Here is a 25,969-nt window from a genome sequence, read left to right on the forward strand (position 1 = left end):
AGACCCTCCCCCCGCTTCAGGGTCGTCAGAAAGCAGGGGGAGGGGAGGGAAATGTCTGCTGGGAACTTTATTATTCCCTATGGAGATTTATTCTCATAGAAAATCATGGAGAATTGATCTGCGGGTATCTGGGGCTCTGGGGGGGGCTGTTTTTTTGAGGTAGAGGCACCATATTTTCAGTATAGCATCTAGTCCCTCTCCCCAAAATACCCCCCAAGTTTCAAAACGATTGGACCAGGGGGTCTAATTCTATGAGCCCCCAAAGAAGGTGCCCCTATCCTTCATTATTTCCTACGGAAGGAAGGCATTGAAAAGGTGTGCTGTCCCTTTAAATGCGATGGCCAGAACTCCCTTTGGAGTTCAATTATGCTTGTCACAGCCTTGCTCTTGGCTCCGCCCCTAATGTCTCGTGGCTCCACCCCCCAAAGTCTCCTGGCTCCACCCCCAAAGTCCCCAGCTGTTTCTTGCCTTGGACTTGGCAACCCTCGGGCAAGCGGAGAGGCGCCAGCATCAGGCAGGGGCTGCAAAGGCCACGCGGGGCCTCCCCAAGCACCTCCCCTCTCCAGGCCTTCCGGAATGGAGACCCCTTCCCCCACCGGCACGAGGGGATGCCAAACCTGGGCGCCCCGGAAGCGCCCCTCCTCCGGCCCCGCCCCTTCCGCTGAAGCCCATTGGCCGAGCGCCCGGCAGCGGTGCGCAGCCCCGAGTCCTCCCCCGCAACTGCTTCCCCGCCCAAAGGTTCCTCCCCGCCCAACGGGAACCCACCAGCCGCGAAGCAAGCGAGAGCCAGCCGAGTGGCCTCCCCGCTGCCGGCGGGGATGACGAGCGGCGGAGGAAAGGCCCGCGAAGGTGAGGCGGAGGAGGAGGGCCGCCCCGTCTCTCTCCCTCTCTCGACCCCCCTGACGCCGCTTCCTCCCTTCCCCTGCAGGCGCCGGCGGGGCGGCCGCCATCCTCCTGCGCTACCTCCGCGAGCAGAACCGGCCGCACAGCGCGCAGGACGCCTTCGGGAACCTCCAGCGGGAGCACGGCCTGGGCAAGACGGTGAGGGGCGGCCGGGGGAGAGCCTCCCTCAGGCTGCAACGCTGCTCCCTCCTCCTGCTGCAGGCACCGCTGAGCCTCGTGCAGCGTGACAGACAGCACCTTTCCACCTTGCCCTGGCTCCTTACAGCAACGCTTTCATTGCATGTGGCAGAAGTCAGCAGGGCAGGAGGCAAATGGGGTTGCTTCTGGCACAGGCCTCACCGTGCATACAGTACACGGGCATTGCGACCAGGGTTCACCTGGCAGGCCTCCTTTGAGGCATAGTGGTATGGGGAGGGGTGGGTGGGTGGGAACAGTGATTCCCGGTTTTGACCAAGATGCTCTGAAGTGTGTGTCTTTTCCTTCTCTCGCTTTAGGCTGTAGTGAAGGCTTTGGAGCAGCTGACTCAGCAGGGGAAAATCAAAGAGAAAGTTTACGGGAAGCAGAAAATCTACTTTCCAGACCAGGTAAGCAAGGTCCCCTTCCGTTCCTGTGGGAAATAATTGTTTGTTTCAGTTACTGATTTTAACTACCTGTGAGAAATATTTCAGAGACAACGGGTTTTTTTTTTTCTCGTAGCGTTTGATTTACAAATCTACACTGTGATTAGAATGAATTTGTATTAGTAGGGAAAACAGTATTTACATAACGTATTTTGGTTACTTTCCTGTATTACACATATGTTTCCATATGTAAACCTTAATTTTGTTTTTGCTGGTCTTAATATTTATGAGACAGTCACCACAAGAGGCCCTTTAAAATAATTGAACTAAGCTTTATAACACAAGTTGTATTGTATTGTATTGCATTTATATGTTGTGAGCCGCCCTGAGCCTGCTTGAGCGGGGAGGGCGGGATACAAATAAAAAGTATTATTATTATTATTATTATTATTATTACGTTGTTTAGTAATACACTGAAACACTTTCAGTGTTACAAAGCAGGAAATGTATTCTTCATGGGATTTAATTTCTCTGTAAGTTACTGCTTGTTATTTGTGGAGAGGTCTGTGGTATGCTGGCAGAACACCTTTGGGGGAGGAGTCTGGCTGTCCACATCAGGACTTACTGATATATCCACCCTTTCCTGGCAAAATGGGTTGCTGGCCAGCAAAGTCCGTGATGTGGCAGCAGCTACTGTACCTTGCCTACCAGCTGATTTGTCAAATGAATAACCTTCCCCATCACTTTTGTAATCTAGGATCACTTTCCCAGCGCAAGCGACTCAGAGCTCAAGGCCCTGGACAATGAGATTTCAGATCTGTCTGGCAAAGTGCAAACCCTCCAGCAGAACTGCTGTCTTATGGAGTCAGGTGTGTTCAGTCGGGTTGTCAGTCTGCTGCTCTGGCCTTGTATGAAATGTGGATGTGCCCGCTTGTGCTCCCAGACAGCATGTCACCTTTGTGAATGGAGTGTGCCTTGGCCGAAGTGCACAAACACGTCTGTGGTCTTTCCCACTGACAGATGCCACATCTGCCGCTTTAACGAGCTATTCCATTTCAGAACTGAAAGAACTGAAGGGCTCTATGACAACCCCAGAGATGGTGAAAGAGATTGAAGAGTTAAAAAAAGATTGCGCCAATTATACAGAGAAACTGGAGCGGATTAAATCTGCTGCCAATCATGTGACCCCTGAGGAGAAAGAAAAGGTAACACGGCCGTAGCGGGAGGGCCCAGTAGCAGAGGCTAGCATGGTTTCTGGCTCCCCTTCTGCCGTTTCTCCCCCCTCCCCATTTAGGGGGCCCTTGTGGTGTTGTATGAACACAAGACCCAAGAGATGCGTTAGGGCTGAGACTCATGAAAAAAAAATGACAACGTGCTTTGGTGCCTTCATGACATCTGGATGCCTACAGTACCAGCATTCATGGTCTGGCCAGCCTTGAAACTGAACCCAAGTTCATCCAGGCTGGATGAATTGAAGAAAGATGCCCACTTAATCAGGCACTTAAGACAACCAATGTGCCCTTTCTTTCACTGCCCTGCCTGTTCATTTGCTAAACAGTCTCTGCTTTTATAAAGGCAAGACTGTTTTCCATTTCTCTTTGTCCCTATTGTGAATGCTCCATTCCCTGTGTTGTTGTGCCTCTGGTTCTCAGCCTTCCCTAGCCATTCTGCTGGGTGCTAGGAATAAAAGAGCTCCTCTCTCTTGCTGGTTGCAGGTGTATAATGAGAAGAAACTGTATTGCAGAGAATGGCGACGCCGGAAGAGAATGGTGAGCAAGCGCTGTATCTGTACAAAGGTGGGAAGGAGGAATTGCATCCATAGCCCCCAAGAGGGATCTTCTCATCCCATGCTTGAGATCCTCATATTGTACTTGATGAGGCGGGAAACAGTGCCTTCGTGATAACTTACCATGTACAAATGCTGTTCTGGTTTGCATGCAGAGTCCTGATTTAGTGGCTTTCTGCTGAATCAGTTAAAGAGCAGCACATGGGTAGTCGTGTCCTGACTGGCAAATTCTGCCTCTTGTATCAAGTTGCCAGCCAGCTTGTTTTAGGAGGCATTTATTCCCAAATACCACCATCCCAGAACTAATCATCTCTCAACTCAGAAGCAGCATTTTCATTGTCACCATTTTAAAAGTTTAAAATGCAGTTGTCTCAAGATACAGGTGTGCACTGCATTGGCATGCCTGGGAATGTATTAACATGTCCTTACCGGGGAGGAGAGGGGGGACATGACAGCTCGTTATTTGCATGTGTAATGTCCCATCTTTTTCTCTGCAGGCGATTGCAAACAGTCACTTGCCTATCTGGCAGCTTCCCTTCAAGCCTATTTGGTTTTGCTCTTTCATATTCTGAGTTATATTCTGTATCTCCAGGGACTCTGTAATTGTCTGTAGAACAAGCTAGAGTTTTAAAAATGGAAATATACTGGAATCTCAAGCCTCAGTTTGGGGTTTAAGAGGTGTGGGATGGCCTGCATGAGGTCAGGAAGGCTACCACACTTCTGTCGTTTTGCAAACTACATGAAAGTGCTCTCTTGAACAGTTGTTTTTCAAAGGCTTCAGGGCTGTATCGGTTCTGGAAGCTGCTGCTGTAAAAGGAATGGGTTTGTAGATTTTACTGCTGGGTATTGTGTGTGTTTCCTGTTGCTGCATGAACACATGAAGCTGCCTTATCTTGAAGCAGACCATCAGTCCACCAAAGTCAGTATTGCCTACTCAGACTGGCAGGCAGGCATTCTCCAGGGTCTCAGGCTGAGGGCTTTCACATCATCTACCCCTTGATCCTTTTTCAAAACTGGGGATGCCAGAAACTGAACCTGGGACCTTCTGCATGCCAAGCAGAAGCTGTAACCACTGAGCCTGTCTGCATTATTCTGCTCTCACTGCATGGCATTTCTAGTTATGTAATGCCATTTGCTGGCCCTGCCTTTCTTTCTTTAGATGATTTGTATTCTGCCTTTTCCCAGAATGGGTTCAGGGCGGATAACATATTAAGTAACAATTCAGATTATACAATTAAAAACAGATAAAATGTATACTTTTTTACTATGTCATACTTTACTGATTTTTTTCAGAGGGCAGGGGGCGGAGGAGCAGCTTGCTACCACGATTTCTAAACCTGCCCTTACAAGTCAGCCTGCAATCCCTTGCATGGTGGTGGTTTCAGAGATGACATTTATATCCCGCCCTCCACCCTGAATCGCAGAGCAGCTCCCAATCTCCTTTCCCTTCCTCCCCCACAACAGGCACCCTGTGGGGTGGGTGGGGCTGAGAGGGCTCTCACAGCAGCTGCCCTTTCAAGGACAACCTCTGCCAGAGCTATGGCTGACCCAAGGCCATTCCAGCAGGTGCAAGTGGAGGAGTGGGGAATCAAACCTGGTTCTCCCAGATAAAAGAGCTATGGCTGACTCAAGGCCATTCCAGCAGCTGCAAGCGGAGGAGTGGGGAATCAAACCCAGTCCTCCCAGATAAGAGAGTTCTGGCTGACCCAAGGCCATTCCAGCAGGTGCAAGAGAAGGAGTGGGAAATCCAACCTGGTTCTCCCAGATAAGAGAGCTATGGCTGACCCAAGGCCATTCCAGCAGGTGCAAGAGGAGTGGGGAATGCAACCTGGTTCTCCCAGATAAGAGAGCTCTGGCTGACCCAAGGCCATTCCAGCAGGTGCAAGGGGAGGAGTGGGGAAATCAAACCCGGTTCTGCCAGATAAGAGAGCTATGGCTGACCCAAGGCCATTCCAGCAGGTGCAAGAGGAGTGGGGAATGCAACCTGGTTCTCCCAGATAAGAGAGCTCTGGCTGACCCAAGGCCATTCCAGCAGGTGCAAGTGGAGGAGTGGGGAATCAAACCCGGTTCTCCCAGATAAGAGCTCTGGCTGACCCAAGGCCATGCTAGCAGGTGCAAGTGGAGGAGTGGGGAATCAAACCCGGTTCTGCCAGATAAGAGAGCTATGGCTGACCCAAGGCCATTCCAGCAGGTGCAAGAGGAGTGGGGAATGTAACCTGGTTCTCCCAGATAAGAGTCCGCGCACTTAACCACTACACCAGACTGGCTCTCCTACAAACACCCTGCGGGGTGGGTGGGGCTGGAGAGGGCTCTCACAGCAGCTGCCCTTTCAAGAGAGTCTCAGAGCGGCTCACAATCTCCTTTACCTTCCTCCCCAACAGACACCCTGTGAGGTGGGTGGGGCTGGAGAGGGCTCTCACAGCAGCTGCCCTTTCAAGGACAACCTCTGCCAGAGCTATGGCTGACCCAAGGCCATTCCAGCAAGTGGAGGAGTGGGGAATCAAACCCGGTTCTCCCAGATAAGAGAGCTCTGGCTGACCCGAGGCCATTCCAGCAGCTGCAAGTGGAGGAGTGGGGAATCCAACCCGGTTCTCCCAGATAAGAGAGCTCTGGCTGACCCAAGGCCATTCCAGCAGCTGCAAGGGGAGGAGTGGGGAATCAAACCCGGTTCTCCTAGATAAGAGAGATCTGGCTGACCCAAGGCCATTCCAGCAGCTGCAAGTGGAGGAGTGGGGAATCAAACCCGGTTCTCCCAGATAAGAGAGCTATGGCTGACCCAAGGCCATTCCAGCAGCTGCAAGTGGAGGAGTGGGGAATCAAACCCGGTTCTCCCGGATAAGAGAGCTCTGACTGACCCAAGGCCATTCCAGCAGGTGCAAGTGGAGGAGTGGGGAATCAAACCCGGTTCTCCCAGATAAGAGTCCATGCACTCAACCACTACACCAAACTGGCAGCTGTATTGTCAAAGGGCAGCCATATTGGTCTGCAGAAGAGCTAGATTCTAAGAAGCAAGCTGTTGCAAGTTGTTGACTCTCATATTCAGTAGTACTTTAGAGACCAACTGGGTACCTGATGAAGGCAGCTTTGACTTTCAAAAATTCAGATCTGGAGAATCTTGTTGGGTCTTTCTAGCTCTTTTATGGTGGATAAATTATTTCTGTATTGTATACCTACAGGACTATCTTGTCATGAGAGTCTGGGGCCTGTGCTGTAATATTTCCTCAGTTGGAAGGTATAAATACTAAGATGTGTGTCTTGTCTCTTTAGGCAACAGAGCTACTTGATGCAATCTTGGAAGGCTATCCTAAAAGCAAGAAGCAGTTCTTTGTGAGTACATATGACTTCATTTGACGTGGCCATAGAGACTGTTCTTGCTAATGTGCTGTATCTTAGACCAGCTACAGAACACATTTGTCTGCCATGAATCTTAAGGGATGCGTGTTTTTTTGTTGTTAAGGAGGAAGTTGGCATTGAGACTGATGAAGATTTCCATGTTACTTTACCTCCCATCTGAATTAAGGGCTCTTCTGGTACACGAAACAGCAGCCACCTATTTAGCATTCATCTTCCATCTCTGTAAATTTTTTTTAATCCTTTGCATGCAGAAGGGGGGGGGGAAGCAGCCCCTACGAAACTCCCTACTAATTCCAGTTGTCCTCCCCAAGCGTCTGGGGCTGATTGTCATTTTATTCTTCAAGCTGTTTGTTCCACTATGTTGGATTGTTGGTAAGGACTGGAGAAAATGGTGGTGGTAAATAAATATTTAAATTGCTCTGAGAGCCGAGTCATTTCTTTGGGTAATATTATTTATCCATTTGTGAATTGCCCAATCCCTGCTACTGCAGGCCTCTGGACATAAGGTTAAATACATTATAAAAACAGATGGCGAGTACAATTCTTTGTTCCAGTATGCGAATTACAGACTGCCAGCCACTCTGTGAGCAGGGGGAAAGGGGAAGCAGACAGGAAGAGCAGTGGAGGATGCCAGCCAGGATGGAAACCATTGCTGTCCTCAACCAAAAGCCTGGGGAATATCTCTGCTTTGCAGGCCCTGCAGAACTGCATAAGATCCCAAAGAGCCCTGATGGAATTTGGCAGAGAGCTCCACCAGGGTGGGGCCAGGACTAACCTAGTTGAGGAGAATCTTTAAGCATGTGTATGATGTGGGAGGCCTGTTCCTCTGGCTTTTACATCTGTGTTTTCTTTATATGATCATGTTGAATGGCAACAAAACTCAGACCTGAACTGCAGTGGCTTCTGGTTCAAAAGAACAAAGCTTAGCACTGGGGCCTTCTGGTAGGTCAACATACATCAGGCATAAACACAAGTAATAAACGCCAAACTTTATTAGAACTGCTTATTATATTATAAAAATGTTTTTAAATTTTCACAGCTGAGGTCTGTTTAAGTCCAGAAAGGGGGTACCTCTGAAAGGGCTTATTGTCTTTATAATGGAAAAAAGAAACAGAAAGCAGCAGTTCCCTCGAGGTTAGCTTCGTCTTACTGGTGCTTGGAAGGACTGAAAATACTTCTTCCCCTTTCAGCCGTGAATGACCCTGAGGGCCAGGTGTGTTCATAAACATACCAGACCACTGAACTTAAAATAGGGCCCTAAACACACGAGAGGATTTGATAAATCAATTAAGGAAAAATGAACAAAAGCTTAAAGCTTTTTCAAAGAACTGGGCTTTAGAGTTGCTATGTGCTCTGAATTTTGCTTTCCCTAGCACACCAAGTTGCATACACAAAAGTCTGCTTTAAAGTTGCTTGTTTCTAGTTAACATCTTTAAAGCCAAGATTCACGTGACAGTTTAAGATTACAGCTTTAGATCGAGTTGAGGGGAAGGATTCGGAGGAAGTCTGTGCCTTTGAGAAAGGAGCCAGACTCCTTGTAGAGTCCTGGGGCTGGCGGCATGTTGTAGATGAACTTCTCAGAAATGCAGGTCTAACGCAACAGAGACAAGGCTCAGAAGCAAGCCACTGCAGTTGTTGACTCTCAAAGATATTCATTGGCTAGCTGGAGCTCACTTGAAGGGCCACAAGTGAAGAGTAATTCAGAAGAAAATACAGTCAGTAGGTCTATCAAAAACTCAAAGAGGAAGGAGCATCATCTTTCTTGTCCCCATACAGCTATGTACCTCTTAGGCTACCAGACATGAAAGTGAGGGTTAGTAGAGCTGGCTCTTCAGTTGTTGTAGGACGCTGATTACTATATCCCGCAGGGTCTGGAAATAGACAATTCACAGCAAGAACAGTCAAGGAGGAGTGGGAAGACAGGCTAGGATTAAAAACTGAAAAGACTCCTGTCCAGTGACAGTGAGGCAGCCCTGAGAAGGGGAACACTCTTTGTTTTTCCCTTTGTAATACAACAGTAGGAAGAACAGCCAGAACTGTTCCCCAAAGCTATGCTGAACGGTTCCGTCTCAGACTGGTTTGGCAGTGTCTTGAGAATCTTACAACTTAAAAATAATTTTCTAGACCACACGTTGGCAAATAAATGTTTGCTTAAAGTTAAGCAAACCTCCTGAGTATTTTCTTCTACTGTCCTAAACATGAAACAAGTGAAAGATTCCTTAGAAAACGTCTGTTGAAATATTAATCTTTTCCTGATACTCAAGATTAATGCTACTTTTGAGCAACCTCTTTTTAAATTCCGAACATTTTATGGTATATGGCTTATGGGCTATTAAACCTAAATAAATAAACTGAAACTGAGTAAGCAGAGCTGTGTCTTCTACATGATCAGAAAAATGTTTTATATTCACATCTTCTGAAAAATTAGTTTAAACACCTAAAACTCTCATGATTTCTGATTAGTGACTCTGGACTAAAACGTTTGATGAAACTACTACTTTCTCTAATGGACAAGTTGGGCAGAGATGGAGGATATTTTAAGGCTGCTCTTAGGGATAAAGAAAATACAGACATTCTGTATAATCACTAGTGCCTGAGCGCGGAGATCACTAAAGGTAGGCAGTGCAACTGGACCTTACCTGTGGCTTGCAGTGTTCCTCGATCCAACTGAAGACACAGGCTGAGAGTTCCTGAAAGCTTGTCACTGAGATGGAGGCATTGAAGGACTGGAAGAGGGAGTCCATGATGCCTTGGAAAACGTTGAATTTCACCTGATCAGAGACCTGGTTCTTCCCCTCGTTAGGGTTGTCCTGATGAGCTTTGACTATCTGTTCATAGTTCCTGAAATGCATGAAGGTTTGCTGTGAGCTTAAGGGAAAGCGCAGGGCCTAACTTTTGGGCTTGGAGAGAGAGCCCGTGTCCAGAGTCTACCAGAGTCAAGCTGCTGAGAAACAGGCTCACACTCTCAAGACAGAAAGAAAGGAGCCTTTTGTTCACAATTCAGAGTTTCCTCTCCAATATTCAAAGGGAGGCTAGTATTGAAGCAGGATATTTCTACATGTGTGTGAATGTTTCTGTAAGCACACAAGGCCTTACACTTTCATGATTTTCAAGGCCATCACATCTTTCCGGAGTATGGAGACCTCTTCTTCCTGCTTCTTCTTTTCCTTGTGCAAGAACTGAATATAGTCAATAGCTAAGGAAGGAAGGAAGAAGGGTGATAGGTTAGAGAGCCTTAGGAGCCAGCTGGTTCTGGGGGAAGGGTGCTTCACTGGCCCTGCCACCTCCATCCTCAGGAGACAAAACACCTTGACCAGCACTAAGAGTCCCTCACTCAGAGTACAGAAAAGAGTCACCAGGCGACTGGGAAGTCATGACAACAATAAGATTACTGCCGGGGGGGGGGGGGCGGCAGCTAGAGTGACATTCTTTCCCTCCAGCACACCCTTGCCCCTTTTACTCACTCTTCTGTAGCACAATTGCCTTGCTGAGCTTCTGAGAGCCTATTGAGAAATCCTGCTGCTGACACGTGGGCACAATCGCTTGCAAGTCGTCATAGCCTTTCTGGAAGAGGAGCAGAGCGGCATTAAAGTCAAGGCCAGGCTATCCCACAAGGCAAAGGAATTGAATACCAGCAGTCGTGTCACACCCACAGTGTGCGTGTGTGTTCCCTTTCCATGTTCCTCTGAAAGAGGAGCAGCACACATAAAGGAATGCAGGACAGAACTGGGCTGAGGCTCATTCCGAATTCTCACCTTAATGGCATCCCTCCTCTTCTGCTCTGCCTGGGTGTGAGCACGACGACGACGGTCCTTGTATATTTCTTTATAGGTCTCCTGCTGGTAGTCGGAGTCTTCGTCATCTGCAGCAGGAGAACAGTCTTTGTCAACTAAGGGGACAAGGCAGAGGGAAGGGATCTGAGGGAAATACTTGCAGGGGCTCCAGCCACTCCTGACCCACAAGACTGCAGGGGGCTCAAGCGGCTTAGTCGCTTTTGAGAAATTCTTTCGAGGGGGGGGGGGAACCAGGAACAAACGCACTTATGACTCTTCACCCTTCTCAATGTAATCAACTTCCATGGCCCTGAGAGAAGGAGGAAGGGGAAAAGCCCAGAGCCTCAGGCCTGCCGGCACCTTGTAAATTAAGGGACAAGCTGACTCAGCCACATAAAACCAGAAGTGCCACTTGCAAGAATCACTACCCAACATCAGTAACAGCCGTGGCATGAAGCCACATTTTGCACAAGACAGTGCCCCAGTATTGCTTTTATTCCGTGTGATCTTCCCTACTGGGAACACTGGCCCCCCTTTGCATGCAGCGACTCAGAGGGAATAAGGTGGGTACTCCTATCTGTTGCACAGCTGCGGTTTCCCCCAACCGTGGCAATCCCAGAGAGAGGGGAGCCAACGATTCCTTACCTGTATTTGGAACAGAAGAGGCACTAGTGGAGCCAATGCTGTTAGCCCGAGAAACGATGCTCCCTTTCCTCCTGCTTTCCGCGAAAAGAGCTGAAAACGGCAGAGAACATCTGACCAAGTGTGCTGGTCCACATCCATGAACTGACTACCTCTTAATACTCTTCAGCTGCTCTTTTCTATTGGCAGTCAGGGTGACTAAGCAGAAAGACCAAGGGATTCCCTTCCCCCCCATACTTTCAGGGCATCTGGAGTCAAATTCTAATCAGCTTCACTGATGAAGCTACGGGATAGCAGCTACTCTAACGAAACCAATGCAGAAGGCAGGAACGTGTTCAGAACGGTGTATGTGGTCAGTGCTGAATACCCCACAACACAAAGGGGACCACAGCTTCAGTCACCGTAGCCACCCCACCCCTTACAATCCTCCCTCTCAACAGCTTGCTTCATGTGACACTTTGGAAGCACTCAAAACCTGTGATGTTACACTCAAATGAGACCTTCATAGAATCACAGAGTTGGAAAAGGCCATACAGACCATCTAGCCCAACCCCCTGCTGCATGCAGGATCAGCCTAAAGCATCTCTGACAAATAATCATCCAGTCACATTTTGAAGATTGTGAATGAAGGGGAGCTTCCTTGGCAGCTGGTTCCACCTCTGAACTACTCTGACTGCAATTGCCCCCTCCCTAATATCCAGTCAGTACCTTTCTGCTTGTAATTTGAGCCCATTACTTCAGGTCCTATCCTCGGCAGCCAAATGGAACAGCTCCTTCCTCTCCTCTAAATGACAGCCTTTCAAATATTGAGAGAGCGCCATCATGTCCCCCCTCAGTCTCCTCTTCTCCAGACTGAACCTTCCCAAGGCCCTCAGCCTTTCCTCAGAGGGTTCTTCCTCCAGGCCCTTGATCATCCTCGTTGCTCTCTTCTGCACCCACTCCATTTTGTCCACATCTTTTTTGAAGTGAACCTTATTCCATTCCTGCTGCCAGAATGGGGCAGGGGTGGGGAGGAGAGGAAGTATCATTCTGACCTAAGGTGCCCTTTGAAAGTATTCTGAATACTTCCAAAGCTCAACCAAGCCAGAAAGAAAATCTGGCTCCTGCACTTTGTCTGTACAAAAAACTGAGGAGCGTCGGGGTGAGCAGCAAGCACAAATATGATCTGGCTATGGAGAGCAGCTGACGTGTGAGGCAAGGAACCAGCACCTGCCAAAGACCCGCCAGTCAGAGGAGGAGGAGCAGGACTTAGAAAGATTTAGCAAGAGTGCAAACAATCAAGTCAGGAAGGGCAACTAGCGCAGGTGTTACCAGGGAGGTGGGTTCAAACACATGCTGTAAAGACCCCTGGGTGACCCTTGGCCAGTCATAGACTCTGGCCCACTTCACAAGCTTCCTGAGAGGCTAAAAAGGGTGGTGTCTGCCAGTCTGAGCTTCTGGGTGGAAGGGAAGGAGAAACATAACCGAGACAGGTATTACCAGGCACTTACCAGGATCCAGCCCGTTGTCACTAAAGGATGGGTCGACCTGCTTTGTTGTGCCAAAAGAGAAAAATTAGTTTCCCCTTCCAATGGAGTCAAGTATGAACAGATGTCTCCTGAACTATGGTTAAGTTTTAAAAGTGCTTTGCCAGGGGGTTGGCAGGCCTAAAATTCCACAGAGTTTTTCTACAACCAGATTGCAAAATCTCTAGAACGAATGCACGAAGAGTTATGCTCAACAAGCGCGCCACAATATCACACAGAACAATACTGCGAATAAGGAAATCAGAAACTTGCAGCCATTTCAGTGTTCCTGGCCACATGACCGCTGCATTTAGCCTCTTTCAAAACAGGCAGCCCCACTGAGGATGCAAACTCCCGAGAAGGGAGCTCTGCACACAAAGGGGATTTGGGGGAAAAAAGGGGAAGGAGACAACACCCCTCCCAGGTTTGGGGGAATGGCCCCGCAAGAGAGCAATGCGCTGGGCTGGGCTGCAACGGGGAGCTGCGGAGGGCCCGGCCGGATCCCAGCAGGGAAGCCCACCCCGCCCCTCCCGCTCCGGCCGCGCACTCACTTTGCCCCCCCAGGGCTCCTCCGGGGAGACGCTCGGCGGCTCCACCATCTTGGCCCTCCGAGTCACGTGCCGGCCGGGCCCAGCCAATCCGCCTCCTGGGAGGCCACTTCCGGGAAGGGCTGGCCGGGCACTTCCGGGCAAGGAGTAGGGTCGCCAAGTCCAATGCAAGAAATAGCTGGGGACTTTGGGGGTGGAGCCAGGAGACTTTGAGGGTGGGGCCAGGAGACACTGGGGGTGGAGCTAGGGTTGCCAAGTCCAATTCAAGAAATATCTGGGGACTTTGGGGGTGGAGCCAGGAGCCTTTGGGGGGGGAGCCAGGAGACACTGGGGGTGGAGCTAGGGTTGCCAAGTCCAATTCAAGAAATATCTGGGGACTTTGGGGGTGGAGCCAGGAGACTTTGAGGGTGGGGCCAGGAGACACTGGGGGTGGAGCTAGGGTTGCCAAGTCCAATTCAAGAAATATCTGGCGACTTTGGGGGTGGAGCCAGGAGACTTTGAGGGTGGGGCCAGGAGACTTTGGGGGTGGAGCTAGGGTTGCCAAGTCCAAATCAAGAAATAGCTGGGGACGTTGGGGGTGGAGCCAGGAGACTTTGGGGGTGGAGCTAGGGTTGCCAAGTCCAAATCAAGAAATATCTGGGGACGTTGGGGGTGGAGCCAGGAGACTTTGGGGGTGGAGCTAGGGTTGCCAAGTCCAATTCAAGAAATAGCTGGGGACTTTGGGGGTGGAGCCAGGAGTCTTTGGGGGTGGGGCCAGGAGACTTTGGGGGTGGAGCTGGGAGCAAGGGCGTGACAAGCATAATTGAACTCCAAAGGGAGTTCTGGCCATCACATTTAAAGGGGCGGCACACCTTTTTAAATGCCTTCCTTCCATAGGAAATAATGAAAGATAGGGGCACCTTCTTTGGGGGCTCATAGAATCGGACCCCCTGTTCCAATCCTTTTGAAACTTGGGAATTATTTTGGGGAGAGGTGCTGGATGCTATACTGGAAATTCGGCGCCTCTACCTCAAAAAACAGCCCCCCCCCCAGAGCCCCAAATACCCACAAATCAATTATCTATTCTTTCCTATGGGAATAAGTCTCCATAGGGAATAATAGAGTTCCCGGGAGACATTCCCCTCCCCTCCCCCCGCTTTCTGATGACCCTGAAGCGGTGGGAGGGTCTCCAAACCAGGGGATCCCCTACCCCCACCTGGGGATTTATCAACCCTATCCAGGAGGCTTTCCTCCAGTTGAGGGGTTTTAAAGTTGCGAGGAGAAAATATGTTTCAGGTCAGGTTTCCAGGCCTGCTCCGACAGCATAGCTGGTGGCACTTGCTTTTGTGAGGGATAGAACAAAGTAGGAATCAAGTGGACCTTTAAGATAGGGTTGCCAATCCCCAGGTGGGGGCAGGGGATCCCCTGGTTTGGAGGCCCTCCCCTGGGGGGAGGGGAGGGAAATATCTGCTGGGAACTTTATTATTCCCTATGGAGATGTATTCCCATAGGAAACAATGGAGAATGGATCCGCGAGTATCTGGGGCTCTGGGGGGGCTGTTTTTTGAGGTAGAGGCACCAAATTTGCAGCGTAGCATCTGGTGCCTCTTCTCAAAATACCCTCCAAGTTTTAAAAGGATTGGACCAGGGGGTCCAATTCTATGTGCCGCAAAAGAAGGTGCCCCTATCCTTCATTATTTCCTATGGAAGGAAGGCATTGAAAAGGTGTTTGGTCCCTTGAAAAGTCATGGCCAGAACTCCCTTTGGAGTTCAATTGTGCTTGTCACAGCCTTGCTCCTGGCTCCACCCTCAATGTCTCCAGGCTCCACCCCCAAAGTCTCCTGGCTCCACCCCCAAAGTCCCCAGATATTTCTTGAATTGGATTTGGCAACCCTACTTTAAGATCAACAGAGTTTTATTCAGAATGGAAACTGTCATCTGAAGTGTGCATGCGCACGAAAGCTGGCATTCTGAATAAAACTTTGTTGGCCTTAATGGTGCACCTTGATTCCTACTTTGTTCTGCTTCAGACCAACACAGCTGCCCACTTGGATCCATCTTCTGTGAGGAAGACATTTCTCCGTTTAAATGAGAAAGGCCAGAATTTCCCCTTGCGTCTCTCCGACATCAGAATCTTGAACCTGTTCCATTTCTTCACCGTCAACCTTAAGAGTTGAGTAGTTCCTCAGTAGTCATTACTTTTGTCTTCTTGATGTTGGGCTGTAATCCCACTGTTGGCACTTTCTGCTGTAACCTTCATCAGGAACCCACTCAAGTTTTCGCTATGGGGGGGTGTGTGTGAGGATTCTTCCTGTTCTACTCCTGTCCTGGTCAGCTGATTTCCAACCCCTTCCTTTGGGAAGCATCCATGTGATGCAAAGCTGACCAAAGTTAACTTGAACTAACGAAACAGACAAAGGAAATACTCTTTTGCACAGAGAGTGATTCAAATGCGGAATTCGCTGCTGAAGGATGTCATGATGGCCACTGTTAGGTATCATAGTTCTCACTAGGGTACTAGGCTTGAGCTTGAAGCATGCTTCCGTTACTCTCTAGGATCCTGGTGCCTACATTCTGATTGGCCATTCTCTGGTGGGGTGTTTTTTTTGTAAATTAACATTTTGAGTTTAAAAAAACCACACACACAACACAAAACAAAAGCCATGTATCAACCACGCTTAAAGCTCTGAAACTGAGAAATCAATAAGAATTCAATATACACATAGACTCACAAAAGGTATTAGAAAACATTCAATCAAGCATTACAAACTGATTACCAAAGCCCTAAATCATTTATATGTTCGGGTATTTCATCCTGATCAGTTAGGTATTCTATTATGGGAAGCCATATGGAAACGAAAGCAATACATTTAAGGTTATCTGTTAATTTTGCCATTGTACGCGGCTCCCAAATGTTATTATGCCTTTGACGAACAGAAGGAGTGATGGCAGTTTCCCAATTCTTAGCAATGCATGTCTTTGCAGCAAACAGCAGCAAGGAGATTCTTTCAATTGTTGCAGAAGCGTATTTATGTGAGACCCACCCATTTAATAAGAAGAGGTGTTTTGAATGTCAACATGTGAAATAGATTTAATTGGAATGAGCACTGAGTCCCAGAATTTTTTGATATTCGGACAGGTGGACCAATAGTGTATGGACAGCCCAATCCAAACATACATGGCGGCTGGCCACTCGGGCGTGGACGGATCTACGGCGCTGCTTGTTGGCTTCCAAAGGGGTTTGGGGCGCCAGAGCACAGCGCGGTCAAGCTTCGGCCACCGCCAGTAGATGTGTGAAATATGCTGGAGCATGACCTCCCTGAGTGGCATGAGGGCGGGGACAGGAGGGGGTGCTTCCACAGGGACAGCAGGGATTGGCTGGCGGTGGCCAGGGAGCCGGCCCACATGGCACTCTATTCAGAGGGGGGGCACAATGGGAGGGCTTCTAGCCCCACTGGTGGACCTCCTGATGGCACTTGGTGTTTTTGGCCCCTGTGTGACACAGTATTGGACTGGATGGGCCATTGGCCTGATCCAACATGGCTTATGTTCTTAGTATAGGGCGTGGTAGCAATCCATTATCATCATCTTCTTCTAATGCATTTTTCCGTATGTTCATCTATATTAATTGCTAATGAGCAAGATTTGGATTGATTGACTTGGGAGACGAGAAATCATACTAAATGCTTGCAGGGCTTGTTGCAAGTTTGATATAGATATCAGGGGTTGTGAAAGAAATATCAGAAAATTTCAAATTGTATTCTGTATTTGGTGTAGTGGTTAAGTGTGCGGACTTTTATCTGGGAGAACCGGGTTTGATTCCCCACTCCTCCACTTGCACCTGCTGGAATGGCCTTGGGTCAGCCATAGCTCTGGCAGGGGTTGTCCTTGAAAGGGCAGCTGCTGTGAGAGCCCTCTCAGCCCCACCCACCTCACAGGGTGTCTGTTGTGGGGGAGGAAGGTAAAGGAGATTGTGAGCCGCTCTGAGACTCTTCGGAGTGGAGGGCGGGATATAAATCCAATATCTTCATCTACCTCACAGGGTGTCTGTTGTGGGGGAGGAAGATAAAGGAGATTGCGAGCCGCTCTGAGACTCTTCGGAGTGGAGGGCGGGATATAAATCCAATATCGTTATCGTTATTTCATAAACAAACCCCACGAATGTTTTGTTTTGCAGCAAGTGGTTCTGTTGCCAAAGCAAACAATAAGGGCAATAATGGGCAGCCCTGTCGAGTTCCCGTTGCAATATTATAGTTTTGGATTGTACAGCCTTTATCTGTGGATTGGCAGTTGGTGCAGCATAGCTTGCATTGATGGCCATTAAAAAGCTGTTGCCAAAGCCAATTTCAGTTAGCAAAGCTTTCAGGCATGGAATTCCCACAGAATCAAAGACTTTTTCAACGCCTAACGAAAGCAAGGCCACCTCTTGTTCCTGGGTGTGGCAATGCTCTACAGTGAGCCCTTTAAAGGTATTAGCTGAAATCAAAGATTTCAGGTTTTCACAGCTGGCATCATCCTTAGGGTTTGTAGAATCTTTCGGGCTCAAGTGCCGTGTTCTACTGGAGAAAGTTTTCCTTGCAGACGTTTTGTCCACAGATAAAGGCTGTACAATCCAAAACTATAATATTGCAACGGGAACTCGACAGGGCTTCCCATTATTGCCCTTATTGTTTGCTTTGGCAACAGAACCACTTGCTGCACTTATAAGAAGGGAACAAAAAATATTAGCTGAAATGTCTGCAGCAGCATAAAGCCCACTTGCTCTGGCGCCATGTATTGTGTTATAAAAGAACTGAGTCCTTTCGTTAAGATTGGGGCAAACATTTAAACACCAGCACGAAGCAGAGCTATTGGTCTGTAGGACGCAGCGAGGGTCGAGCCCTTTCCTGGTGCAGGAAGATCCTTTCCAGCGCCGCAACGTCTCCCAATGGAGCCTCGGGGAGGGAGGGGCCAGGCCAGCCGGCCAATGGGATGCGCCTCCATTCTCCAGCCGGAAGTGAAGGGGCGGGGCGGAAGGGTTAGCGCTCAGTCAGGCGGCGCACCGGAAGTGCCCGTGGCGTATGTTCCGGCCTCGGCGCGGGCGGATGTCGTCACGGGAAACGGCGCAGCTGAGCGGAAGGAGGCGGGATGGCGGAGCCGGCTGAGGAGCTCGTCAAACTCGAGTATTTGTCGCTGGTTTCGAAAGTCTGCACCGAGCTCGACAACCACCTGGGCATCAACGACAAGGACCTCGGTGGGTGAGCGGGCCGGGAGGCCTTCCCGCTGGAGCCCCAGGGGTGGCTTGTCCTGCCCCGGGGCAGCTCGGATGTTTTTCTTCCCTTTCATTGCATACGGAAGCTCACACCTTGAATAGGCACTGGGATAAAGGCGCCGCTGGATCCTTAACTTTGTTCTTCTGCTTCAGACCAACAGAGGGGAGGGACGGTGGCTCAGGGGTAGAGCGTCTGCTTGGGAAGCAGGAGGTCCCAGGTTCAATCCCCGGCATCTCCAACTAAAAAGGGTCCAGGCAAAGAGGCGTGAATAACCTCAGCTTGAGACCCTGGAGAGCCATGAATGGGGCTGTGGCTCAGTGGTAGAGCATCTGCTTGGGAAGCAGGAGGTCCCAGGTTCAATCCCCGGCATCTCCCACTAAAAAGGGTCCAGGCAAAGAGGTGTGAAAAACCTCAGCTGGAGACCCTGGAGAGCCATGAATGGGGCTGTGGCTCAGGGGTAGAGCATCTGCTTGGGAAGCAGGAGGTCCCAGGTTCAATCCCTGGCATCTCCCACTAAAAAGGGTCCAGGCAAAGAGGTGTGAAAAACCTCAGCTGGAGACCCTGGAGAGCCATGAATGGGGCTGTGGCTCAGGGGTAGAGCATCTGCTTGGGAAGCAGGAGGTCCCAGGTTCAATCCCTGGCATCTCCATAAAAGGGTCCAGGGAAATAGGTGTGAAAAACCTCAGCTGGAGACCCTGGAGAGCCATGAATGGGGCTGTGGCTCAGGGGTAGAGCATCTGCTTGGGAAGCAGGAGGTCCCAGGTTCAATCCCCGGCATCTCCAACTAAAAAGGGTCCAGGCAAGTAGGTGGGAAAAACCTCAGCTGGAGACCCTGGAGAGCAGGGGAGGGACGGTGGCTCAGTGGTGGAGCATCTGCTTGGGAAGCAGAAGGTCCCAGGTTCAATCCCCGGCTTCTCCCACTAGAAAGGGTCCAGACAAATAGGTATTAAAAACCTCAGCTTGAGACCCTGGAGAGCAGGGGAGGGATGGTGGCTCAGTGGTGGAGCATCTGCTTGGGAAGCAGAAGGTCCCAGGTTCAGTCCACGGCATCTCCAAAAAAGGGTCCAGGCAAATAGGTGTGAAAAACCTTAGCTTGAGACCCTGGAGAGCCGCTGCCAGTCTGAGAAGACAAGACTGACTTTGATGGACCAAGGGTCTGATTCAGTATAAGGCAGCTTCATATGCCCACCTGGATCCACTAACAGGCCAGTTTGGCCTCTGATATTTGTATGTGCCTGGTGACCGCGTAGTAGGGTTGCCAAGTCCAATTCAAGAAATATCTGGGGACTTTGGGGGTGGAGCAGGAGACATTAGGGGTGGAGCCAAGATCAAGGCTGTGACAAGCACAACGGAACTCCAAAGGGAGTTCTGCCCATCACATTTCAAGGGACAGCACACCTTTTCAATGCCTGCCTTCCATAGGAAATCATGAAGGATAGGGGCACCTTCTTTGAGGGCTCGTAGAATTGGACCCCCTGATCCAACCATTTTGAAACTTGGGGGTTATTTTTGGGGAGAGGCAGTAGATGCTGTACGGAAAATTTGGTGTCTCTACCTCAACAGAGCCCCAGATACCCGCAGATCAATTCTCCATGATTTTCTATGGGAATAAATCTCCATAGGGAATAACAGAGTTCCCAGTAGACATTTCCCTCCCCTCCCCCCGCTTTCTGATGACCCTGAAGCGGGGGGAGGGTCTCCAAACCGGGGGATCCCCTGCCCCCACCTGGGGATTGGCAACCCTACCGCGTAGAGTGGCATGGGAGTTAGTCCTTTGAAACTCACACACTAATAGCCTTATATGAGATAGAGGAATGTGGTGTTTTGTTGACTGTGGGCTCTTCCTACCTAAATGAAAGCAGCCACATTGTATGCTTGTGTTCACGCACACACACCTGTAATTTTAACTAAAAAAATAACCAGGACCACTCTAGCAATGCCAGATGAACGTCACACGCACCTTGTCCCAAGAGGTGATATTTCCTATTGGCTGGTAATTATTCCCATACTCTAGATCCCAAGCAGTGATGTGGGTTTTTCTGGGACAATTTGGATAGGAAAATATTCTCAAAAAAATTCCAAGTCAGATTTAATGTTCACAAAATTTAACTAGTTTTAGCAAAAGAAGACATGTACATCACCTACAAGCACTAGAGCTTGGCGATGCTTCAGATATCTCATTCAGTGCATCTAAGTGATTGATTGATTTGCAGGACAAGATCCCTGACAACTGTAGATAAAAACACAATATGTATGTAGAGTGGAAATTTTTCTATGGAGAAATACAGCATCAGAAATTTCTCCATTTTCCCCTCGCCAGGTCCCTGGAGAGTACACTCCCTTTACTCATCTGGACAGCCCTTACTGACTAGGGTCAAGAAGCCAAAATGGGAAGAGGTCAGGTATTGATGGGTGTGGGCTGCATTCCTCCCACAAGCTAGTCCATAACATCAGCTTCAATCACTGAAATTCTTTTGAGTAATTGTGATTAATCCAAGCCCCATCAGTATCTCGGCAATGACCAGCTAGCACTGCAGCATCCAGTTCTTGGCAGATAAAAGCTATTTTATCCACAAGTGCTTTGCAAATGATTTACAACTGTTTGTATGCAAGCCTGTGCTAAATCTTCCATGGTATGGTAAGCAGTTTTCATGCTTTAGTGTTGGGTGAATTTGTAAGATGCTTTTTTTAATGTGACAAATATTTTTATTACCATTTTTGTACAATAATAAAAAAGAAAAACAAGACAAAAAACCAGCTACTCACAAAGAGAAACAACTACAGTTGTAGAAGAAGGAATTAATATCTGACTTTCTCCACTACTAGACTCCATACATTTACTTATTACAACCTTAGTCCCAAATCAGACCGAAGGACATTTATCACCTTTCTGTATAATCTTATAATCTTTGCCTTTTAATTTTTTGTAAGATGCTTAACTTGAAACCAAAATGTATTTGTTTATATAAAGTGATCTTGACTATTCAGAAAGGGATTGCCAGAACAGGGTTTAGAAGTGTCTAATAAAACTTGTTTTTATGTTAATCTGAAGTTATTTCCACTGTGGCATGTGACTTGACTGGCTGACTTGTGTTTTATTTATTTTTATTTATTTTATTCGATTTATATCCCGCCCTACCCCACCGAGGTGTTATCTGGAGCTATTTGCTCTGGAGACAGCTTTTCTGTGTTGGACCTGGTATCTGTTTGTAGCTGCATACTGTGGTATTGTGTCATGAGATCCTGCCCAGCTACATGGATGAATCAGTCATTGTGACCTACCTTCCTACCTAACATGGCTTTAGTTGGTTTTCAGGGCTCTTGTTTGTTCTAAAGACAAGAGCCCATTAAGGGGAGGGCAGGATATAAATTAAATATAATAAATAAAATAAAGGAAACATGAAACCATTTATGTCTAAATGTTTTTACCTTTTCTCTCCCCACCATTCTCCCATTGACTCTCCCTGTTTATAGCGGAGTTTGTGATAAATCTCGCAGAAAAAAACACAACCTTTGAGGCATTCAAGACTGCCTTGGTGAAGAATGGTGCTGAGTTCACGGTGCGTAAGTGCTGAAAACTTCTGAAATTGGCATTTTGCAGGATCTGAGGACCATGAGGCCGGGAGATGTAAAATTGACAGAAATTTTGAAGCCATGGGGGTAAAAAACATTTCCCCCACTTTTTTCAAGGGGGAAGGGGGATGGGAATTTTAGGAAAAATTGAAGTATAGGTAATACTGTTCTATCAAACCTAAACTAATATTACTCTAACAATATAGATTGTGTTATTTATAACTTGATATATAAAACTGCAATGCTTGACATAATTATAGAATTTAAAAATTATGCACAAGCAAAATGGCAGATTATACCCAGTGCTTGCGATTAAAGTGCAAGCTGACGCCCCCTTTGCTGTCTTAGCACATGTGCCATTTTTGACTGTCTTGTTAGAGGGAATTAATTTCTCAGTGAAGCTTTCAGTTTTCCTGTGAGGTTTTGGTGCCCTCCTCCTGATCTTTTTCTCCTCCCTTCTACAAGGTAATAAGCTACTTTTTACTCAGTCTGTGGGTATGTGTGTTACAGTTGTTTGAGGGAGAGATGCTGCCCTTTTTCGGTGGCAGCACCAGAGCTCTGGAATGCACTTCCAGAAGCCATACGGGCCCTGCGGGATCTGTCTGCGTTCCGCAGGGCCTGTAAGACCGAGTTGTTCAAGCAGGCCTTCGATGCTTGACGAAGATGGCTGCCATCGGACATCACACAGAACGCCGGTGATCACTGTTTGGAATTCTAATGCCGCTATAATGTAGGGATTCAGAACTTTTAAAATGGTTTTAATAATTTTAATTGTAATATGTTTTTTAAACTGAAAATGTTAAATTATGGTTTATATATTGTACTGGTTTAATTGTGTAGATACTGTGAGCCGCCCTGAGTCCGCTTGCGGAGAGGGCGGGATATAAATCAAATGTAATAAATAATAAATAAATAATAAAAAGATAACCTCAAGTCAGGTCAGAAGGACAACTGAAAATATGCAGCAGCTGAAAGCAATGAAAATGCTGCATGTTCCACTCATGAAGAACAGGTATTCTTCTAGGAGCAGAAATGCGTCTTGGATTTGTCCACCTTGTCTTTAAAAGCATTTCACTTATTCAGAAAGAAATCTTCCATAGGATTTTTTTTTCAGTACTCCCTGACAGTTTCCACTTTTTACCATTTCCAGAATTTTCTCAGTTTTATTCCGTGCCATGACATCTGTAGTGTAGATGGCTGCATTAGGAAACTGGCTGGAAAATGAGTGGCTGTATTTGTCAAGAGTCACTCCGTTTTGTTCCTCTTGTCATATGCATATACAGTGCTATGCTTGTGTTTGCTATGCCTTTGATATAACTGTTACTTGCTGCTTATCTGGAGGGAGGATGGCATGTCTGGGAACTGGCTAGTTGCTATGTAACCAAGGTCAAAGAGCTGGAGGAGATGCGAACCATGAACTGATAGTAGGCAGCTGTGGTGATGAGAGCTTAGTAGAAACCCCGCGCAAAACCCCTGCTTTTGCTTGGCGCTCTTGGCTTGAATTATAACAGTCAGGGTTTATAAGTCAGAGGGACTGACAGAGAGGTCATTTCCGACAATGCGTGTGTATGCCCATGAAGCTGGAATAAAGATCTTGAACTCTTTAGGGTTTGTAGAATCTTTCGGGCTCAAGTGCCGTGTTCTACTTGAGAAAGTTTTCCTTCTAGACGTTTCGTTCTCCGCAGCTGAGAACGAAATGTCCGGAAGGAAAACTTTCTCCAGTAGAACACGGCACTTGAGCCCGAAAGATTCTACAAACCCTAATGATGTTACCAGCCTTGAAAACCTGAAATCTTTGATCTTGAACTCTACTTGTCTTTTCCTTGACTCTGGGTCTGACAGTATTGACAAGCTCTCTTTCTACCCTCTTGCCATATTTTAGGATTCTCTTATCAGCAACTTGCTGCGTCTCATACAGACCATGCGGCCTCCTGCAAAACCTTCCACTAGCAAAAGTGAGTGTTTCTGTCATTAAAACCTTATGGTATGTTGACAAAACTGTGCTGTGGGTTGGAAAGTCAATCACTGCCAGGCTGGGTTTAGGCATCTTTCAAGGAGTAAGCCCCACAACCTGCAGTCATGGTAGAAGGCACTGGACTGTGGGTCCACATAAGCCTCCCTTGGGGGACAGGCTAGCTGTCTAGAGTGTCACAGCTACTGTTTCCCCTCTGCTGTTGTCTGTGCAGAAAAGGGTTGCTGCCAGGATCAGTTACTTTGGGGCCACATTCAGCCTTGGGCACCCATATGATCACACCTCTGAAGCTTACACTACGGGAGGGAGGCAGCACTGGTGAACATATGAACATATGAAGCTGCCTTCTACTGAATCAGGCCCCTGGTCCATCAAAGTCAGTATTGTCTTCTCAGACTGGCAGCGGCTCTCCAGGGTCTCAAGCTGAGGTTTTTCACACCTCTTTGCCTGGACCCTTTTTTGGAGATGCCGGGGATTGAACCTGGGACCTTCTGCTTCCCAAGCAGATGCTCTACCACTGAGCCACCGTCCCTGCTCCTCCCCCTGCCCACCCATCCATTCTTCTCCTGCTTGGTGGTGAGAGAGCTGCACCAGCTCCTGGCCGAATGCTGCTTTCCTGTATCAGCAGCAAGTGCAGGGAAAGCTGGCTCCATCTCCCTCCCCCGCAGACCTATCTGCCTGATTGAAGAAGTGGGTGGCAGCAGTGGCTCCTTCATTACCCGCTTGCATTGTGCCCCTCCCCCCCACCCCAGAGCTGAAGAATGGGTATATGAGCCAGGCTACCAAGCAGCTCCCACTGAGGGTTGGGTCGTCTCCCTCTCCCACCCGCTTTTACCTGCATTGTTGGGATCTTCTCTTTTTGAGGGGGGAATTAGCAAGAGGTAGACTTATGCAGAGCTATTTTGGAGCAGGGTTCTCTCAGCGATAATACTGAGGTGCAGTATCAGAAAGAAGACTCCAGATTTGAAATAGTTTAAAATGTTTTACTTAGAAAAATATATAGGAATACAATCACATATAAGCAATCAAAATGCGCAGTCAAGAGGCTTGGAAAAACAGGGTTGAGGAATAGAGACTTCCAGGGATTGTTACAGAGGTGATATTCACCTGTCCAGATGCGCAGAAGTCAGTGTAGAAATTAAAGGTGGGGATGTGCACAGCCATCATGCCATGTCTAAGAGGCCCATTACTTAGCGTAATGGGGGTACAACTTATGGGCCCTCAGGTTGAAGAAGGTTGTGTGGTGTGCTCTCAGTTTTTATAGTATTTGGAGGGATGGAGACTCACTCCTGGAATATGATCAAGTTAATGATCATTGATGGGCTTTCCTGGGTATTCTGAATAGATTTCCAGTTTAAAATAAAAGATGAAAATGTGTTCCTGACGGCTGTGAGGAAGGACCATCATGATTTAATGTCTGCAATTAATATTATTATGGTACACCAAGGGAGGAGGCAGGAAGGAGAGGAGACTTGTGAAAATAGGTTTGCACATTAGCATAGGGTAACACAAAAGGTGCCAGGAAGGGGTATTGGATTAAATAGATATTGAAAAGACACCTTTAGAAATGGAGATACTTACCTGGATAACCCCTTGTTTCAGACATTCCATTGCTGGGCAGGGGAGGCAAGAATTAGCCTTGAGGATGCTGTTTTGCAACCTTACACAGAGACCTGTTTGAACAAGCCTGGGCAAGTTTCCAGGCCTAAGTGGAGTGTCCTCACTTGGCCTCTTTTGGGATCTCTGGTTCAGGTACAAATATGGAGCCCCCATTGGGTATTGGGGTGCTTCCACGATCAGGCAGTGCCTCTTGGGCAACACCGCCTGGCTGACGGAAGGTGACAGTGCCCACCTTTGTGGGAAGGAAAGTGGCTGTCCTTTCTTCTCCTGGCCCTCTGTTCCCAGGGGAGAGGGGAGGGACTCCATCAGGGTGTGCGGGGTTGCTGAGCTCCTCCGCCTCTTTCCAAGCCTGCACTTGTGCTGAAAACACATTCCTTTGTTTTGTGGGGTTGTAAATCTGCCCCATGGCGCAGAGTAGTAAAGCTGCAGTACTGCAGTCCGAGCTCTCTGCACACGACCTGAGTTTGATCCCGGCGTAACCTGGGTTCAGGTAGCCGGCTCA

The 25,969-nt window shown here is 48.2% G+C and overlaps 3 protein-coding genes across 6 annotated transcripts in view; 2 read left to right on the plus strand and 1 right to left on the minus strand.

The window, feature by feature from the left end:
- Nucleotides 1–818: 818 nt before the first annotated feature.
- Nucleotides 819–7,026, plus strand: PSMC3IP (PSMC3 interacting protein). The gene is made up of 8 exons (XM_060255282.1): nt 819–849; nt 920–1,041; nt 1,398–1,487; nt 2,221–2,332; nt 2,523–2,668; nt 3,179–3,232; nt 6,517–6,576; nt 6,707–7,026. Exons 1-8 carry the CDS (start codon nt 819–821, stop codon nt 6,761–6,763), a joined length of 672 nt encoding a protein of 223 aa, XP_060111265.1. The 3' UTR covers nt 6,764–7,026.
- A 551-nt stretch (nt 7,027–7,577) lies between these two features.
- Nucleotides 7,578–13,209, minus strand: MLX (MAX dimerization protein MLX). 4 transcript variants are annotated; one of them, XM_060254578.1, is made up of 8 exons: nt 13,075–13,209; nt 12,509–12,548; nt 11,022–11,111; nt 10,359–10,465; nt 10,068–10,167; nt 9,700–9,799; nt 9,243–9,444; nt 7,578–8,474 (listed from the first exon to the last, which is right to left on the minus strand). In XM_060254578.1, the coding sequence occupies exons 1-8, from the start codon at nt 13,120–13,122 to the stop codon at nt 8,418–8,420; spliced, it is 744 nt and encodes a 247-aa protein (XP_060110561.1). In that variant the 5' UTR covers nt 13,123–13,209; the 3' UTR covers nt 7,578–8,417. The 4 variants fall into 4 exon arrangements, with proteins under 4 accessions (XP_060110561.1, XP_060110562.1, XP_060110559.1 ...); XM_060254579.1 differs by having other exon boundaries at nt 12,509–12,545; nt 13,075–13,190; XM_060254576.1 differs by having other exon boundaries at nt 10,359–10,492; nt 13,075–13,158.
- A 4,922-nt stretch (nt 13,210–18,131) lies between these two features.
- Nucleotides 18,132–25,969, plus strand: part of DHX8 (DEAH-box helicase 8) — a 48,852-nt gene continuing 41,014 nt past the window's right edge. Inside the window, exons 1-3 of the mRNA XM_060255814.1 lie at nt 18,132–18,283; nt 21,777–21,862; nt 23,758–23,830. Coding sequence (XP_060111797.1) covers nt 18,178–18,283; nt 21,777–21,862; nt 23,758–23,830 — 265 coding nt within the window. The 5' untranslated portion in view covers nt 18,132–18,177. The remainder of the gene's footprint in view (nt 18,284–21,776; nt 21,863–23,757; nt 23,831–25,969) is intronic.

Source organism: Heteronotia binoei, chromosome 15, assembly GCF_032191835.1.
Source record: "Heteronotia binoei isolate CCM8104 ecotype False Entrance Well chromosome 15, APGP_CSIRO_Hbin_v1, whole genome shotgun sequence".
Taxonomy (NCBI): Eukaryota; Metazoa; Chordata; class Lepidosauria; order Squamata; family Gekkonidae; genus Heteronotia; species Heteronotia binoei.

Bases quoted from the DNA above. Each gene is read 5' to 3' on its own strand.
- PSMC3IP (XM_060255282.1), top strand. From the start codon at position 819: ATGACGAGCGGCGGAGGAAAGGCCCGCGAAG. The intron at 1,042-1,397 runs GTGAGGGGCGGC...CTCTCGCTTTAG, and splicing joins AGCACGGCCTGGGCAAGACG to GCTGTAGTGAAGGCTTTGGA. The intron at 2,669-3,178 runs GTAACACGGCCG...TGCTGGTTGCAG, and splicing joins CCCCTGAGGAGAAAGAAAAG to GTGTATAATGAGAAGAAACT.
- MLX (XM_060254576.1), bottom strand. From the start codon at position 13,122: ATGGTGGAGCCGCCGAGCGTCTCCCCGGAGGAGCCCTGGGGGGGCAAA. The intron at 12,549-13,074 runs GTGAGTGCGCGG...GGCACAACAAAG, and splicing joins AGGAGCCCTGGGGGGGCAAA to CAGGTCGACCCATCCTTTAG. The intron at 9,800-10,067 runs GTGAGTAAAAGG...TTCCTTCCTTAG, and splicing joins GGCAATTGTGCTACAGAAGA to CTATTGACTATATTCAGTTC.